Source organism: Nothobranchius furzeri, chromosome 15, assembly GCF_043380555.1.
Source record: "Nothobranchius furzeri strain GRZ-AD chromosome 15, NfurGRZ-RIMD1, whole genome shotgun sequence".
Classification (NCBI taxonomy): Eukaryota; Metazoa; Chordata; class Actinopteri; order Cyprinodontiformes; family Nothobranchiidae; genus Nothobranchius; species Nothobranchius furzeri.
Window position 1 is genome coordinate 45051676 of NC_091755.1, and position 12500 is coordinate 45064175.

General features: G+C 42.3%; 2 protein-coding genes across 5 annotated transcripts in view; one reads left to right on the forward strand and one right to left on the reverse strand.

Annotated features, from left to right (window-relative positions):
* skia (v-ski avian sarcoma viral oncogene homolog a) overlaps nt 1-5391 on the forward strand; it is a 68313-nt gene extending 62922 nt beyond the window's left edge. The window contains exon 7 of the mRNA XM_015968701.3: nt 3159-5391. Within this exon, the coding sequence (XP_015824187.3) occupies nt 3159-3329 (171 nt within the window). The 3' untranslated portion in view covers nt 3330-5391. The remainder of the gene's footprint in view (nt 1-3158) is intronic.
* LOC139063324 (uncharacterized) overlaps nt 1-12500 on the reverse strand; it is a 13805-nt gene that overhangs the window by 1246 nt on the left and 59 nt on the right. Inside the window, exons 1-6 of one of the 4 annotated variants that reach the window (XR_011516686.1) lie at nt 10456-10976; nt 9734-10125; nt 7590-7701; nt 7399-7519; nt 3145-5410; nt 927-1028 (exon numbers count right to left, since the gene is read on the reverse strand). Coding sequence is in view for 1 of the 4 variants with exons in the window: in XM_070544917.1 (XP_070401018.1) it covers nt 9751-9898; nt 9985-10125; nt 10456-10550 (384 nt within the window). In the remaining 3 variants the exon portion in view is untranslated. Of the gene's footprint in view, nt 1-926; nt 1029-3144; nt 5411-5504; nt 5702-7398; nt 7520-7589; nt 7702-9733; nt 10167-10455 lie in introns of those variants that run through there. The other 3 variants (XR_011516687.1, XM_070544917.1, XR_011516688.1) reach the window with 3 other exon arrangements.

Below are 12500 nucleotides of genomic sequence, written 5' to 3' on the forward strand. Positions count from 1 at the left end.
TGAACATCGTTGTAGCTTCTTCTGGGGAGAAAAACACTTAGAGAGAAAATAAAGTTAACAGCTGAAATAGCAGGAAATAATACAGTTAAAGAGCAGATTGTAGAAGAAAGTAGTAGAGTGTGGAAAGTGGTCAGTGTATCCTCCAGCAGTCTAAGCCTATAGCAGCATAACTACAGAGATAACTCTGGATAATCTATCCAATTAAGATGGAGGCATGTTGGAGGCAGGGCAAGGGAGAGCCGTCTTTACCGACTGTACACTCCACCTCCCTCTACTCCCCCACTTGTCCAGATCTAGGCTAACATCAGATTTTAACCATAGGCCCTATCAAATAAAAATGTTTTAAGCCTATTCTTAAAAGTAGACAAAGTGTCTGCCTCACGGACTAAAGCTGGGAGCTGGTTCCACAGGAGAGGAGCCTGATAACTAAAAGATCTGCCTCCCATCCTAAGTTTAGATATTCTGGGAACCACAAGTTGACCTGCAGTCTGAGAGCGAAGTGCTCGGTTAGGAACGTATGGAACAATCAGATTACTGATGTATGATGGACCTTGATTATTAAGAGCTTTATATGTGAGAAGAAGGATCTTAAAATCTATTCTGAATTTAACAGGTAGCCAATGTAGGGAAGCTGAGACAGGAGAGATATGATCTCTCTTTTTAATTCTCATCAGAACTCTAGCTGCAGCATTTTGGACAAGCTGAAGACTTTTAACTACATTCTGTGGACTTCCTGAGAGTAATGAATTACAGTAATCCAGTCTTGATGTAATAAATGCATGAACTAGTTTTTCAGCATCACTCCTGGAAAGGATGCTTCTAATCTTAGCAATATTCCAAAGGTGGAAAAAGGAAATCCTACAAACTTGTGAAACATGGGATTTGAATGACATGTCCTGGTCAAAGATAACACCAAGGTTCCTTACTTTGTTCTCGGAGATTAATGTAATGCCATTCAGGTCAGGTGGTTGGCTAAGCAATTTCCTTTTCTGGATTTCTGGTCCAAAGATGAGAACTTCCGTCTTTTCCTGATTTAAAAGCAAAAAGTTTAGAGTCATCCAATTTTTTATGTCCTCAAGACAAGCCTGTAATCTACCCAACCGATTAGGTTCATCAGGGTTAATGGATAAGTATAACTGAGTATCGTCAGCATAACAGTGGAAGTTTATCCCATGCTGTCTAATGATTTGACCAATTGGGAGCATATACAGCACCTTCTCAAATAATTAGCATATTGTGATAAAGTTCATTATTGTCTGTAATGTACTGATAAACATTAGACTTTCATATATATTAGATTCATTACACACAACTGAAGTAGTTCAAGCCTTTTATTGTTTCTAATATTGATGATTTTGGCATACAGCTCATGATAACCCAAAATTCCTATCTAAAAAAATTAGCATATCATGAAAAGGTTCTCTAAACGAGCTATTAACCTAATCATCTGAATCAACTAATTAACTCTAAGCACCTGCAAAAGACTCCTGAGGCTTTTAAAAACTTCCAGCCTGGTTCATTACTCAAAACCACAATCATGGGTAAGACTGCTGACCTGACTGCTGTCCACAAGGCCATCATTGACACCCTCAAGCAAGAGGGTAAGACACAGAAAGACATTTCTGAATGAAGAGGCTGTTCCCAGAGTGCTGTATCAAGGCACCTCGGTGGGATGTCTGTGGGAAGGAAAAAGTGTGGCAGAAAACGCTGCACAACCAGAAGAGGTGACCGGACCCTGAGGAAGATTGTGGAGAAGGACCAATTCCAGACCTTGGGGGACCTGCGGAAGCAGTGGACTGAGTCTGGAGTAGAAACATCCAGAGCCACCGTGTACAGGCGTGTGCAGGAAATGGGCTACAGGTGCCGCATTCCCCAGGTCAAGCCACTTTTGAACCAGAAACAGCGGCAGAAGCGCCTGACCTGGGCTACAGAGAAGCAGCACTGGACTGGTGCTCAGTGGTCCAAAGTACTTTTTTCAGATGAAAGCAAGTTTTGCACGTCATTCAGAAATCAAGATGCCAGATTCTGGAGGAAGACTGGGCAGAGGGAAATGCCAACATGCCTGAAGTCCAGTGTCAAGTACCCACAGTCAGTGATGGTCTGGGGCGCCATGCCAGCTGCTTGTGTTGGTCCACTGTGTTTTATCAAGGGCAGGGTCAATGCAGCTAGCCATCAGGAGATGTTGGAGCACTTCATGCTTCCATCTGCTGAAAAGCTTTATGGAGATGAAGATTTCATTTTTCAGCACGACCTGGCACCTGCTCACAGTGCCAACACCACTGCTAAATGGTTTACTGACCATGGTATTACTGTGCTCAACTGGCCTGCCAACTCTCCTGACCTGAACCCCGTAGAGAACCTGTGGGATGTTGTGAAGAGAAAGTTGAGAGACGCAAGACCCAACACTCTGGATGAGCTTCAGGCCGCTATCGAAGCATCCTGGGCCTCCATAACACCTCAGCAGTGCCACAGGCTGATTGCCTCCATGCCACGCCGCATTGAAGCAGTCATTTCTGCTAAAGGATTCCCGACCAAGTACTGAGTACATAACTGAACATAATTATATGAAGGTTGACTTTTTTTGTATTAAAAACATTTTTCTTTTATTGGTCGGATGAAATATGCTAATTATTTGAGATAGGAGTTTTGGGTTTTCATGAGCTGTACGCCACAATCATCAATATTAGAAACAATAAAAGGCTTGAACTACTTCAGTTGTGTGTAATGAATCTAATATATATGAAAATCTAATGTTCATCAGTACATTACAGACAATAATGAACTTTATCACAATATGCTAATTTTTCGAGAAGGACCTGTAATTAGTAAAAATTATTGGCCCAAGCACCGAACCCTGTGGTACTCCACAAGTAACCCTGGAGTATGAAGATTTGTCATGTACATTTACATTTTACAGCCTAGCACTGTTCCTTTGATCCCTACAACATGTTCAAGTCTTTCTAAAAGAACATTGTGATCAACTGTGTCAACGGCAGCACTGAGCTCTAACAAGACTAGAACAGACACAAGATTCTCATCTGAGGCCATGAGAATATCATTTGTAACTCTCAAGTCAAAAACGAATGAGTGAATTGTGAATGACCATTTAGAAAGTTTCCTACATGATAAAGTTCTGACTCCCACCTCTTGTTTTCCAGATCGAAGACCTGCAGATGAAGCTGCAGCACGCCGAGGCCGACCGTGAGCAGCTCAGAGCCGACCTGCTGCAGGAGCGGGAGGCCCGGGAACACCTGGAGAGGGTGGTGAAGGAGCTACAGCAACAACTTTGGCCCAAATCCAGCAACAAGGACAAGGCTGCTGACAAATAAACCAGCAGCTGGACTCCCCATCCAACCATTCCACCTCATCACCACCGCCATCACTCGCTGTCAGCCCAGTCCAGGACACGAGGCACCGCCGTCTGTCACAACCCACAAAACACACAGAAGTATGAAAAACAGACAGATGGAGTAAAGATCTGCATCCTTCTGCAGGATCCCGAGTCTACAAACCCACTCAGAACTCTGGTACCAGATCCTGCTAGATCACAGAGGATGTGATCCATGTACAGTGGATCAGCCGGGAGGACGTCTTAGACTTAATAAGCTACTTAAGGGACTGCATGGAGACGTGTACAGAAGATGTTCCTGTTAGGAGGCGTGACGACACAGGAGGTGGAGCTTATGGAAAAGTCTCTCGTTGCGTTTAAACATGAATTTTGTTTTTTCAGAGGAAAAATCATGGAGTGAGTGATTAGTAGTGAGCACTTCTACGGGATAATCTGGTTTGTTTCTTCTCTTTTATAAATAAAGATTTGGGTAAAACTTTTCCTAAACCCTGGACTCCAGTTACGAGTGTGGCCTTGTTTTCTAACACGACGGCGTTTTTTTAGTGGGCTGGACGGACAAACGGACGCAAAATGTTAATAACTTAAGGTTTGTAAATATAAATGTTTTGTACTTATGATAAATCGCACTTTGTCCTAACATACTGGTATAAAGCATTTTAGTCCCACTGGTGTTCTCCCCACGACTGCGGCCATTGAACGTCAGAGCATTTTGTTGATTACAAACCAACGAATAAAGTTTTTAGTGTTGTAAACAGGAAGAGGACGTCCAGCTCGGTTCCTGCACCCGTTACAGGAACAAAAACGACGTTTTCACACGTAGAGATGATGTTTTCTTGCTTGTTCTGTTCACGCGGTTTTGTTTATGCATGACCTCCCAGCGTTTGCTACTCATATAGTCGGTTGTTGCGTGCGAGGCTTTTATTGTGTAACGCGACACGAGCAAGTCGTCTTCAGCAGAGGGACGCGTCGTCGTCCAAAAGAACAATGCAATGCTGGAAAACCTCAAGTGCCTGGAAGTGGGCGAAAGGTTTCCAGAAGGAAGGCCGAGGATGAAGCCGTCATGGCGTCTCATCAGCTTCCTGTTTGCAGTTTTCAAATTAAAAGTCCCTCTACTACTTTATTAGTATTCCAGTTTACAAATGTTGACTCGGTGGCTGCAGAGAACATTTGGACAAACGGCGCTTTTGTGTGTCTTCTGCATGTTTTCTAAGAACCCGGATTTGGTGAACCGTTACGGATTTGTACAGAAAGACTTACCGTTTACTCCCGGCTCGCTGATGATGAAGACGCCTGGCGTTGCCATGAGAACGACTTCACGTCCGCCCCTTTGGCCGACTCCGATTGGTACATTTTCTAATGGTTTTTACACGCCCACTAGCCGGTGTGTCGTTTTTTTCTACAAAACAATAAATTTGGCGGTTTTCTAAAGAAAATCCTTTTGCTAACGGACGGCGGTGACGCAGCAATAACCGTCACCACGAACAGTCAGAATACTAGCCGGTGTGCAGAATTTACACGTGTAAATACCGTCTTAAATATTGTATAATAAATGTACGAGGTGTTTCCTTTGGGAGAGAATCTTTTCTTACCGAAGCTCTTTGGGTTCACGTTGTTTTTTAAGTTTGAACTGAGATGTCGACGCGGCGCGTGTTCCCTTCATAAGCATGTTATCATAGCCTTTTGTTTTCTACTGTAGAGTTTCTATGAAGGTGTTTTGTTCCTCATTTATGGGTTTTTATTCTGGGTGTCGTATACCACCCCCCCACCCTCATGTATCGTCTAGCCCTGTGCTGCTGCTAAACTATAACTACTCTAGGAATATTTTTACGTACAAGCCGAGCTTTCCCGTTATTAGCGCCACATATAAAGTATAAAGACGCTTGGCCGGTTCATCCGTTGTTTCTTGTCCCGCTCCGGCGACACGGCCTCCGTTGTAAAGTAAAGGACTTTATGAGAGTAGCGATGCTTGTATACTGCGGTGACTGAATGTACAGATGTGTATAGATGCATTACCAGAAATAAAGTTGTTTGTCCAGATTCAACGACCCGCTTCTTCTCCTTCTGTTGAATAATAAGAATCAGATTAAACGTGATCGTATTCAGCTCAGTAAAAAACATCAGAATTAATTTATTTTAATATATTTTTGGAACAAACCATATTTAGGTTGTGACCACTGCTGTCCTGCTAATTTCATCGTCTAGTTTATTCTCGGATTAAAGATGTTTTACAGAAAAGTGAGTCGTGAACAAAAATGTCAGCGCTTAAGCGAGGTAAAAGGCTGCGAGGTACCAGCCAATATGTAAATGAGCAGCTGACTCGGAAGACTGCCGACATTCCAAGATGAGCCAGAATCCTGAGAAAACGAGGAAAGATTCAGTCAACATGGTCAAATAACTAAAATATTCATGAAACTGAACGGGTCACCAGAACCGGCAACGACTACCCACCAGAGCTGTAACAGAACCGGTCCGGTACACTTATATAAAACAGACCAGTGAGGAGAATGATGTGCTAATAACAAATAAATAAAAGTTGTATTTTTACCTCACAATTTACTATTATAATAACAATAATAATGATTATATTAAAAATAATATAATATTATATTAATAATAATAATATTGATAATAATAAAAATTTATAAAAAATATTATTAATATTCATAATAACAACATATTAATATTAATAGTAATATTAATAATAAAGCATTTATAATAATGATAATATTAATATACACTATAGTTAATAATAATGACAATATAAAATATAATTTTTAGAATTATATTAATAGTAATATTAATGATTATTATAATTATATATAATATTAATAATAATGATGATAATGATAATAATGATAATAACAATAATGATAATAATAATGATGATAATAATAATAACAATAATGACAATGATAATAATAATGATAACAATAATGATAATAATAATGATGATAATAATAATAACAATAACGACAATGATAATAATAATGATAACGATAATGATAATAATAATGATGATAATAATAATAACAATAACGACAATGATAATAATAATGATAATAACGATAATGATAATAACAATAATGATAATAATAATAATGATGATAATAATAATAATAAAAATAATAATGATAATAATTATAATAATAATGATAATAATAATAATGATAATAATAATGATAATAATAATTATAATAATAATGATAATAATAATAATGATAATAATAATGATAATAATGATAACGATAATGATAACAATAATGATAATAACAATAATAATGAAAATAATAATGAAAATCATGATAATAATAATAATGCTAATAATAATAATAATGATAATAATAATGATAAAATAATAATAATAATTATTATAATAATAATGATAATGATAATAATAATGATAATGATAATAATAATGATAATGATAATAATAATAATAATGATAATAATAATAATAAAATAATAATAATAATTATTATAATAATAATGATAATGATAATAATAATAATAATGATAATGATAATAATAATGATAATGATAATAATAATGATAATAACACTTCATCACAGCAAGACGATGGAAAACAAGTTTTCAGATAAAAAACGACTAAACTAAATTCAGAGAGCGATTTTCAAAGCACCAAAACAACTTCTAGCTTCTTCCTCTCGTGTGTGTGTGTGTGTGTGTGTGTGTGTGTGTGCGTGTGTGCGTGTGTGGTTTAAGGGCAGCAGCTGGAGAAACCTCCATAATTACTGTGAAACCTTGAACAGAAGATGAGCGGTGAAACTTAACCAGATGGTTGTGCTCTCTGCTCTCCGGTCCACGCCCACTCCGCCTGCCAGCGTTTGATGTAAACATTCATCAGTTTGCAGCGCGGAGCGGCTTCAGGCTGCTCGGTAGAAGCAGCTTTAGTTCACGGCCGACTAGAGACACGAGTCTAAATGCACGATCTGCAGTAAAAATAACCGCTAAACACAGTTCGAAGTGGAGGACCCTGCTGTAATCTGTAATCTGTAATCTAGCGTTAGAGAACACATATGTACGCTCACGCTGATGCAGCTGGGGCGTCACGCGTGCCGTTCCCGTGCTCTCTCCGTGATTGCGCGGGTCTTCTCCGGTGCTCCAGGTCCCTTCCACATGGCTGAAGTGTCTCTGGGATGGACGGGTGACCTGTCCAGGAGGGTCGAGTAAATACATAAATAAGTATAAACCAGCATGAGTACACACTACTTATACTTACATGTATGCAGACAGCAAAGGGTTAGGTGTCCTGCCCAAGGGCACAATGACTGAGGGGGCTCGAACCTGCAACCTTCTGGTTGCGGCCAAGCACCTAGCTCCCGTGCCACCGTCTGCCACATCAAAATGAATCACATTTAATAAACACAACCAGTGTTTCGTTTACGAGGACAGAAAAGTGAAGGCTGTTCACGTTTACATTATTCCTCCTACGGAAAGCAAAGTTCCATCAGATTCTGCACACTTGACCTTTTCTTCCTCTCAGACACGCGGTGATCCGGCCCAGGTCACTGGCCTCTGGGCAGGTTCAGGATTTACGGTCGCTGTTTCCTAACAACAAGACCTTTCAAAATAAAGGAGGGACATGCTTTTCTCCCTCACCCCCCCCCCCCCCCCCCTGCTGTTATCTTGTCCCACGCCTGAATAAATGGGAGCACCATAAAGTCCCACAGCAACCAGACACCCTGGTGTGGTGAAAACTGGCCTGTGCATGTGGCCCACCCCCGAGCACGGCGGTGAGCTGCAGACACGGCTGTGCTCGGGACCTGCTTGCTGGTTTGAGCCTGACGGGTTGTTCTGAAACCTCCATCTTGCCGTACCGGGACGCTGGTGCAGCGACAACAAACGTAGTCCACGTTTTAAAGTTCAAACCATAAACTTTAACTCTGGACTTTTCTTGTTTAAATGAGAAGTTTTGACATCGAGATAATAAATCATGTTCAGCTGTGGAAGTTCTCGTCGTCCAGCTCATTAACCTTGTTCCCTGTGTGAGATGACTGGATTTTATTTTGAAAGGTTGGCGGCAACAAGCTTCTACTGAGTTGGAAAAGTTACTTTAAAAAGTAATTAGCTATAGTTACTAATTATTTTAAGTGAGTAGGTTACAAGATAATAAAAGTAACAAATTACCAGGAAAAGTAACTTTAGTTACCTTTTTCATTACATATCCAGACAAATGGGACCCGCTCCTAAAGGAACCGACTCCATTTACTACGAGTTACGACGATACTGAAACTTTAACGACTAAAAAGACGAACGTAGGAATTCTCGTCCAGTTGTTTATGATAAAATCTCCAGGTCAGCAGCCGGTCACGCCTACTCGTTGCTCATTGGCCGAGTTGGGCTTGGATGTAAACAACCACTCTAGCTCCAGATCAGCTGACAGTAGACACACCTCCCTGCTAAATTATAGTAGCGTACGCATCATCAGAAACGGCGTTATGAGGTAAGAAGAAAGTAATTAGATTACACATTACTGAACTACTGAACTTGTGTTAGTGGCACTGTTGATTTAGACGTACGCATCACAATCCCACAAGCACAAAAGGATTACCTGCACCATTTTAACGCTCGCTTTCTAGAACTCAACATTTCACTGTTAATCTTAATTTATACGCAACTCCTCGGCGGCTCGGGCACACGGCCGACTGGCAGGTAATCCCAGAAATACTCATTTATTCTAACAGAGATGAATAAAGGACAACAGCAACAAGCTTCCTGGACATAGTTATTTAAACCTGAAGGTTATTCTCCTGCTGAATCATCACGAGGAAGCTGCTCCCACACTCCGATGCAAGCGGATTTTCGTTAACGTGGAAATTTGCAAGCGGGAGCTTAAAGTGGGAGTCGAGGCGTGGGCGGAGACTCATTTCAACCAGACTTCCTGTCAGATAAATACCTGAGAACTGGGAGAACGGCACAGCTGGTCCTGAGCCCCGGTCAAACAACCAGAACCAGAAACCTCTGAGGGAAGTCACGGTGCCAAGTCCTACCGGCACCAACCCTCCTCCATGCTCCGGACGTCTACCTGAGCCACAGACATCCAATCAGCTGTTTCACCTGCATCCTATCGAGAAGTTCTGCTGCCAAGCCTCTCAGCATCAGCCAACGCTGACCCCTCCTTTCCACGGCACGCGGGTGCGTGGTGAAAGCGTAAAGGTGTTTGCATTTAATCTGCTGAGTCTGATATTTATGCTAGCATCCAGCTAGCCGTTCCAGAACAACACGGATTATGAGGAGTTTCATCGTTTTGCACGAAGCCTCACACCAGCGACTGATTCCTCCACTCAGACGATAAGGAATGCAGGAACATGCATGTTTCTGCAGGAATTCTCCAAAGAGCCCCAGGCCCGCGGGCGCCTTCACCTTTCTGGATCGATACTTCAGAGCATCGAGGCGTCGCTCAGCCTCCATCCACCTGGAGAGCTGCCAACTTTCGGTTTGTGTCCAACCGCCGGTGCGCGGCTGCTGCCCACACACATCTGCAGCAACAGCAGCTCCGCGCGCTCTTCCGTCCTGTCAGGTGAAGCTCTGTGGAAGAAACTCTTTACTCGTGAAAACTGTTTGAAAAATCTCTCAAACCAATTTACATTTGTGTGAGACGACGACGAGCTGACCTCTGGCTTGATGAGCAGCACTCGCTTTGGCTGAAGGCCACACAGCGTGAATCTTTCAATATGCATGAAAGGTCCAGTTTACATGCTGGTGGGCGGACTTCCTCATAATTATCTTCTTGAGCTGCATTTACAATCTTTAACCTTTAAATGGAGGCAAAAAGCAGCTCTGAAAATCAATAAAACCTGTTTTTAGGAGCACGTTTATCTGCTCTTCCTGTCAGCTCAGATTTTAGAGACAGATGCTTCAAATCGAAAAATATTCCTTCATCTGCAGAATAATTAAAGCATCCTTATGCCAAAAATAACGTGTGTGTGTGTGTGTGTGTGTGTGTGTGAGCGAGCTCCAACCCCACATCTGTAATATCAGATTATTGTTGGTTTTTCTGGAGGATTCCAACTTTAACAACAGAAGTTTGCATCAGGATTGATGATCTGAGCTGATTAAGCGGGTCTGATGTTGGGGGAACTCACCTGCATGGGTGGGTCCACCTGCTCCAGATCCAAAAGGTCCACAAACCCCTCCAGAGTCCAGTCTTCATGCCACCAAACACACAGCTGAGCTTCATCAAGCCAATCAGAAACCTCCCAGATGGTGCGTTCACTGCTTCAGGAAATCCCAGAAACTTCACCTCACCGTTTCCCAGTAGAGCCTAAAGCCACAAACAGGTCATGACTCGGGCAGTGGTGGTGACTCTGCATGCTAACGGGTCTTTATACGGGCCAGGACCTTCTGCTCATGAGTTCTGACCCAGTCCGACCACAGAGGCTTAGTGAAACAATGATGTTTGGGAACATAACTCAGTAAATTGTTGGTTAGAAGCAACAATGCTGGGTTGACAGCTACAAACGGGTCGGCTCTGTTTGTGTCTGCTGAAGGTAAGACACCGAACGGATCAGAACCACAACTCTCTGAAAGCGTTGGATCTTTCTGCAGATCTGATCTTTCAACAACAACCGCTGCTACTGCTGCTGGTCCTGGTCCAGTCCTCTGACTGTGAACCGGTGACTGAATGGCTGCATAATTAAAGCGACAGCAGAAATTTGTCACGTCGGCTTTGAGCACCGACCCGGGGCTGCAGGACTCTCATGGGGGTGTTGAAGGACGAAGAGCTTCTGGGCCAGCGTTGGTGGTCTGACTGGAGTGACCCCAGCAGAAGTCCAGATTCTGATGTGCAGCACTCACCCTGGAACAGCTGGATCTGTGAGGTCTGCAGATGTTAAAGCGCCCCGGACTCAGCCTGAAGAGGAAAACGCGTTTCTGAGTTGGAAACTTTCGTTTTCTCAGAGAAAAACAAACAAGTCGCTTCAGACTGAGAAAGAAAAGAAATAAAAATCTGATGCCTTCATTTTTATATTTTAACGATTTTATACATTTTTTCTGATAAATATTTTAAAGTGACTTTTTCCACATGAAATTATAAATTAGATTAAAACTAATTTAAATGACCTTTGAACTTGATGACTGATCAATAGTTTATCAGTTTTAATCAACATTTTGCTAGAATGAAGTTTAGACTTTTAGAAACTTCTTAGACTTTGGTATAATTAAAAAGTACTCCTGGAATAAAAAATTCTGGATTCTAAAAGATTTTGAACCGGTCAGTGAGCCCTGTGGGACTCCACCTTAACCAATCTGCTTCTGATCAATGGATCAAACTTGTAAATGATAGATGGGCCGTATCTATAGAGCACCTTCTACAACACAACCAGCCTTTCACCCACACAGCGTCACAGCTGCCCTGGGGCACACTGACGGGGGCGAGGCACCGCCGGTCCCTCCGACCACCACCAGATGGCAAGGCCTAAATGTCTTCTTGCCCAAGTACACAATGACTGTAACAGCCTATGCAGGACTCTAACCTGTAACCTTAACCCTAACCCAACCTTCACCTCTTTGGTGAGTCATAACTAACATCTGATGTGAATTCTAATGACAAAGCTCGTTTGTGAGGTCCCCATTCATAAATCTACGCGTGATAAAGCGTAGGAGAAGGCCGTGTAATGCCAAGGTTATGACATTTGTCAAAAACCTGCCCCATCAGTGGGCTAAGGTCAGCAGACGTTGCGTGTCCAGGCGGTTCCATCCGCCTGGAATATGGTGCACTTCCCACACCAAAACCGTCCAGTTTTGAGCTCTTAGCCTGGCTATCTGGATGTGTTGCCATGACAACCTCTCCTGTTTACGTGGAGCTGCACTCACAAGGTCTCCTCCATCGACATAATATACGTGGACATCTTCTTTCCATAGGCTCCAATATCACGTTTTTGATCCCAAATGGGAGGTGGCCACCACCGCCATTTTGACCGTGTCACAGGTTCCGTCAAGCCCAGACAATTCCATAAAAGGGAAGAGAGGTGGAGCTGAGGGTGGGGCTGTAAGGCTGGGATCAACTGACGACACCCGGTCGAACTAGCTACAAGCTAACCTGAAGCTAACCCAAAGCTAACGCGGAGGTGGGAGCTAAGCTAACGGAGGTAGCACCTAGCTACAACCGGAGTTAACTGTGCACAACACC